Below are 5,829 nucleotides of genomic sequence, written 5' to 3'. Positions count from 1 at the left end.
TCTACCACTTGAGCCACAGCGCCACTTCTGGCTTTTTTCTTTTTGCTTATGTGGTGCTGAGGAATCAAACCCAGGGCCTCATGCATGCAAGGCAAGCTCTCTACCACTGAGCCACCTTCTCAGCCCCATGAATTAGATTTCTTGATTATAGCCATTCTAGCTGGGGTGAGGTAGAATCTCAATGTTGTTTTGATTTACATATTTTGGGGGGGGCGGTCCAGTCATGGGGCCTGAACTCTGGGCCTGGGTGCTGTCCTTCAGCTCTTCAGCTCAAGGCTAGCACTCTACCCCTTGAGCCACAGCACCACTTCTGGCTTTTTTTTTCTGTTTATGTGGTACTGAGGAATCGAACCCAGGGCCTCATGCATGCAAGGCAAGCACTCTACCACTGAGCCACCTTCCCAGCCCTGATTTATATTTCTTTTATGTCTATTGGCCATTCTTATTTCCTCTTCAGAGAAGTCTCTCTAAGTCTTTAGCCCTATTGTTAATTGGGCAGTTGTTTCTTTGAGGATTTGTTGTTGGGGGATTTAAGTTTTTTTTGAATTCTAAATATATTTTAGATATGAGACCCTTGTCCATTGTATGACTAGTAAAGACCTTCTCCCAATCCATGGGCTTTCTATTGATCTTGCTAGCTATGTCCTTTGCCATGCAGAAGCTCTGCAGTTTCATGCAATCCCATTTATCCAGCCTTTCTTTGATTGAGCTCCCCTATGACCCAGCAATCCCCAGATGTCATTGTATTTGATTCTGGTGACCTGCATCTTGTATATACTTTTTTCTAATTTGGGAAGGGGAAGGGAAATAACAAAATGCTGAAATAAGGATACAGGATGACCTGTTGTAACAATGAGATGTACAAGACACTATGTTGAAAACGAACTTTACAACTTTGGTGGGGGCAAGGGGTGGTAAGGAAAAAAACAAAGGAGGGGGTAACAATGCTTGATAGGAAATGTACTCATTACCTTGCTCAAGTAACTGTAACCCCTCTGAACAGTAGCTTTACAATAAAGAAATACAGAAAAATCCCCCCCCAAAAAAGAAAAGGGGATGGGAGTATCTTAAAAATCTGTAAGGGGCTGGGAAATGGTAGAGCACTTGCCTTGCATGCCTGAGGCCCTGGGTTCAATTCCTCAGCACCACATAAGCAAAAAGAAATAAGTCGGAAGTGGTGCTGTGGCTCAAGTGATAGAGCTCTAGCCTTGAGCTGAAGAGCTGAGGGACAGTGCCCAGGCCCAGAGTTTAGGCCCCATGACCGGACCCCCCCCAAAAAAAATCTATAAGGGTTTTAGACCTAGTTGCTTTGAAAGTCTCCAAGTTCTTTTACCACTTTAAATAAGTTGATCCTGAGCATTGTGGACTAAAGCTGTCCAGAAGGCACATACTACAAGAAATAACAAATGAGGGCTGGGAAGGTGGCTCAGTGGTAGAGTGCTTGCCTTGCATGCATGAGGCCCTGGGTTTGATTCCTCAGCACCACATAAGCAGAAAAAGCAGTAAGTGGTGCTGTGGCTCAAGTGGTAGAGTGCTAGCCTTCAGCTGAAGAGCTCAAAGACGGTGCCCAGGCCAAGCCCCATGACAGACAAAAAAAAAAAAAAAAAGAATATGCTGAATGAATATGCTTTATGGGTTTTGTTTCCTCTCTTTTTTTTTTTTTTAATAATTGGTCGTGGGGCTTGAACGCAGGGCCTGGGTGCTATTCCTGAGCTCTTTTGCTCAAGACTAGCTCTCTACCACTTTAAGCCACAATTCTACTTCCAGTTTTCTGGTGGTTAATTGGAGTTAAGACTCACAGACTTTCCTGCCTGGGCTGGCTTGGAACTGTGATCCTAGGCTCACAGGCAGGAGCTACTGGTGCCTAGCTTTCCTTTTTTTCTTTGTGTTTTTAAAGTTTTACTTAGAGTCTGACGTTATAGCTCAGTGGTAGAATGTTTGCCTACCATGAACAAGGCTCTAGGTTCTGTCTGTATCCTCAGTGCTGCACAAAAAGAAAAATAAAAAAAAAATTAAAAAAAATATGATTCACCACTTTAACAAATCAGCTTTGATCAGTAGGCTTACGGTCCCATCAAGTAAAGAGGGCTTTTTTGTTCTAGGGTCTTCATTATATTTTAGGACTTTTTATTTTGTTTTGTTTTGTTTTTTTGGGTCCGGTCGTGGGCCTGAACTCTGGCCTGGACTCTGTCCTTCAGCTCTTCAGCTCAAGGCTAGCGCTCTACCACTTGAGCCACAGCACCACTTCTGGCTTTTTTTCTTTTTGCTTATGTGGTACTGAGGAATCAAACCCAGGGCCTCAGGCATGCAAGGCAAGCGCTCTACCACTGAGCCACCTTCCCAGCCCCTGTAGGACTTTTTAAAAACATAACAAAACAATCATCCTGTTGTAGATCTTAGTAGTACTTTTAACTTGTACACATCCTCTTTGCCTGAGAACTGTGTAAAACACTTAATTTTTCATCTCATTTAAAAATACAATTCTTACTATGTTTTCTTCACAGAACATTCAGAAGATTCTCGGCCTTGCCCCTTCACGAGCTGCCACCAAGCAGGCAGGTGGATTTCTTGGCCCACCACCGCCTTCTGGGAAGTTCTCTTGACCTCATGCAGAAGAACCCTTTAATTCTTTTCATTCTTTTTAGTCCCTCAATTCAGACTGGCAACTATTTCGTAGCAAGAACCATGGGCAGCCATAGTATTTGAGCCATTTTTTAGTTTTGAATTACTTCTCAGTGTTTTGGATATAATGGTAATGAGAATGGCACCAACAAATAAGATGGTGCTTTTTCTTTTGTAGGTGGATTGATTACTTAAGTTCTGTTGATTTTTTTTACATAATCAAAAAAAATATCTTTCTTATTTCGCTTACATACATGTTTTCTGTGGGACTGACGCTCAAGGCTATGTGTATATGCTATGTGCCAAGGAAGCTGACCCTTACAATTACGAGAGCTTGAAGAACAATTTAGTTTGTATAACTAAACTTAATTAGAACTATTTGTTGTGTTTTTTAAAAGCTTAATATATCAATTGAGATCAATAAAGAGCCAAATTTTTAGCTATTTCGTATTTATATTGTTTTAAAGTACATATTTTTACTAATCTGAATATCAGGGTAAGAACCAAGAAGAGTTGAAACATGCAGTGGACTCTTTTACTAATACATTCTCATGCGCACAAATCATAGAATAGTGTAGAAGTTGGAAGTCAAGAGTGCAGAGGAGGGCTGGGAAGGTGGCTCAGTGATAGAGCGCTTGCCTTGCATGCTCGAGGCCCTGGGTTCGATTCCTCAGCACCACATAAGCAAAAAGAAAAAAGCCGGAAGTGGCGCTGTGGCTCAAGTGGTAGAGTGCTAGCCTTGAGCTGAAGAGCTGAGGGACAGCACCCAGGCCCAGAGTTCAGGCGCCACGACTGGACCCCCCCCCCAAAAAAAAAAAAAAGAATGCAGAGGAAAGTGATGATTTAGGAGTTAAAAAAATTAAAACCTCAGTAGTTCCTTTCATTCTCTTATAATCTGCTGCGTCCTGTGAGTGTTCTGAGATTGTAGTTATATGCAGTTAATCTGACAGAGCTTCCTTTTAGTCACAAAGTCCTGTAGTTCTTGCCTTGCTCCTTTGTGAGGTACATATGATTGATCCTCCACCTATAATCAATGGAATTAGAAGCCCATTGTGGAGTAGTAATTCTATCAATAAATATAAATACTCAACAATATTCTCACTAGATGAGGGGATTAGGCAATAAAGAACAATTTGCAAGATAATTACTGTTAAGCAACAACACTTCATCAGCAACCATAAAGTCTAGAAGATAGCTAAATATAATCTTCAATATGCTAAGGAACATAAATATCAACTTAGGATTTTGTGTACATCTAAACCTTTAAAGCTGGGTACTGGTGGCTCATGCCTATAATCCTGGCTACTCAAGAAGCTGAAATTTGAGGACTGAGGTTTGAAGCCAGCCCAGACTTAGAGGCTCTTATCTCCAATTAAGCACCACAAATGCTGGTAGTAGAGTTGGCCTTGAGCACAAAAGTTCAGGGACAGTGTCCAGTCCCGGAATTCAAGCCCCAGGACTGGCACCAAAAAAAGAAGTAATCTATAAGTAGATGCCAAAAGGGGCTTCAGTTAAACATAGCGGTTTATGAGTATAATGCATCTTGATCATTCCTTTTATTATTCTCCCCAATCTGTTTGAACTCTACCCAATCCCTCAACCCAAAAGGTAAGGATAAAATAAAGACATTTTCAGGCATACAAAATCTAAAGGCACATTTCAGTGATGGAAAAGAAGAGCCACTTCAAGGGAAAGTGTGGAATACAAGAAACCATGGTCAAAAGAGCAAAGAGACAAATGGCACATGGTCTCCCTGATTAAGTGGATGTTAAATCCAGAATGTAAAGTATTATGACAAAGTAAACAAGACTAGAGAATCAAAGGACCTCCACTCATCTGGTCAAATCATTACTAAGTGACCCCATGCTGCTGACCACATATATTGTATATATGTGCACATTGGAGGGAAACTAGGAGGACACAGAAACAGAAGGAAACGGGAAAACATACAACAGCGGGACCCATCAGCTGCACTGGACATTGATCAAAATGAACTAAGCAACTCAATGGCAGCGATGGGAGGGAGGGAATGAGTGGGAAAGAGGGAACAGCTGACACTAAGCAAAAGGTAAGAAATTACATATCACCTGATGTGGAAGAAATAAATAACTATTGTCAAAGCTCATAGAACTCATAACCTTTATAGACCACGATAAAGACAATTTGCCCCATGAAGGTTAGAATGTGTTTGTGACTTTAACTAAGTATCACTATTCCAGAATACTGTGAAATTTTAAAAAAAATTGCAAAAAAAAAAAAAAAACCATGGTCAACACAGAAACTGATGAAATATATGGATGTATGTGTGTGTGTATGTGCGCGCGTGTGTATTCACAAGCCCCAGCACTGGGCTTGAACAAAGGGCCCTGCACTCTTACTTGGCCTTTTCTCTCAAGGCTGGTGCTCTACCACTTTAGTCATGCTTCCAGTTTCTGCATTTTTGCTGATTAATTGGAGATAAAAGAGTCTTGAGGATTTTGTAATTACTGTTCTTGGACCTATCTAATAGATGAAGCAGCTAGGTTGGAGAGGTTGAATAATTGGTAGAACATCACAAAAATAGATTGGTAGAATCAGGATTTGAACCCAAGTGGTAAAGCCGTGTAGTCAGAGAAGCTCTGTTATTTTATGGCCTCCCCATGCTTCTCTTCCCATCATCTCCTGGTTCTGGGGCTTGAACTCAGGGCCTGGGCATTGTCCCTGAGTTTGCTTAAAGCCAGCGCTTTCTCACTTCAGCCACGTTCCACTTCTGGCTCTTCTGGTAGTTTGTTGGAGATAAGAGTCTCACTGACGGAAGTGGCGCTGTAGCTCAAGTGGTAGAGCGCTCACCTTGAGTTGAAGAGCTGAGGGACAAGGCCCAGGCCCAGAGTTCAAGCCCCACGACCGACAAAAAAAAAAGAGTCTCACTGACTTTACTGTCTGGACTAGCTTTGAACCGCTGCTCTCAGATCTCAGCCTCCTGAGTAGCTAGGATTACAGGCATAAGCCACTGATGCCCAGCTGGTTTTGTTTTGTTTCTCTCTCTTATTTTGCTTTTTGATGATACTGAAGATTAAACTCAGGGCCTTCTGCTTATTTTATCAACCGAACCACACTTCCAACTGTTTTGTCTTTTTGATATGAGCTTTAAAAAAGCAGATGAAACACACACACACACACACACACACACACACACACACACAAGAATATTTTTTTTAAAAAAAAACC

At 41.6% G+C, this 5,829-nt stretch overlaps 1 protein-coding gene across 1 annotated transcript in view; it reads left to right on the top strand.

The window, feature by feature from the left end:
• Tmco1 (transmembrane and coiled-coil domains 1) overlaps nucleotides 1–3,076 on the top strand; it is a 31,057-nt gene extending 27,981 nt beyond the window's left edge. Inside the window, exon 7 of the mRNA XM_013021749.1 lies at nucleotides 2,505–3,076. Coding sequence (XP_012877203.1) covers nucleotides 2,505–2,603 — 99 coding nt within the window. The 3' untranslated portion in view covers nucleotides 2,604–3,076. The remainder of the gene's footprint in view (nucleotides 1–2,504) is intronic.
• Nucleotides 3,077–5,829: the final 2,753 nt, after the last annotated feature.

The sequence above is a fragment of the Dipodomys ordii genome, unplaced genomic scaffold (assembly GCF_000151885.1).
Source record: "Dipodomys ordii isolate 6190 unplaced genomic scaffold, Dord_2.0 Scaffold57, whole genome shotgun sequence".
NCBI lineage: Eukaryota > Metazoa > Chordata > Mammalia > Rodentia > Heteromyidae > Dipodomys > Dipodomys ordii.
Note: the sequence above shows the minus strand (reverse complement) of the source record. Positions and strands in the feature narration are given on the sequence as shown.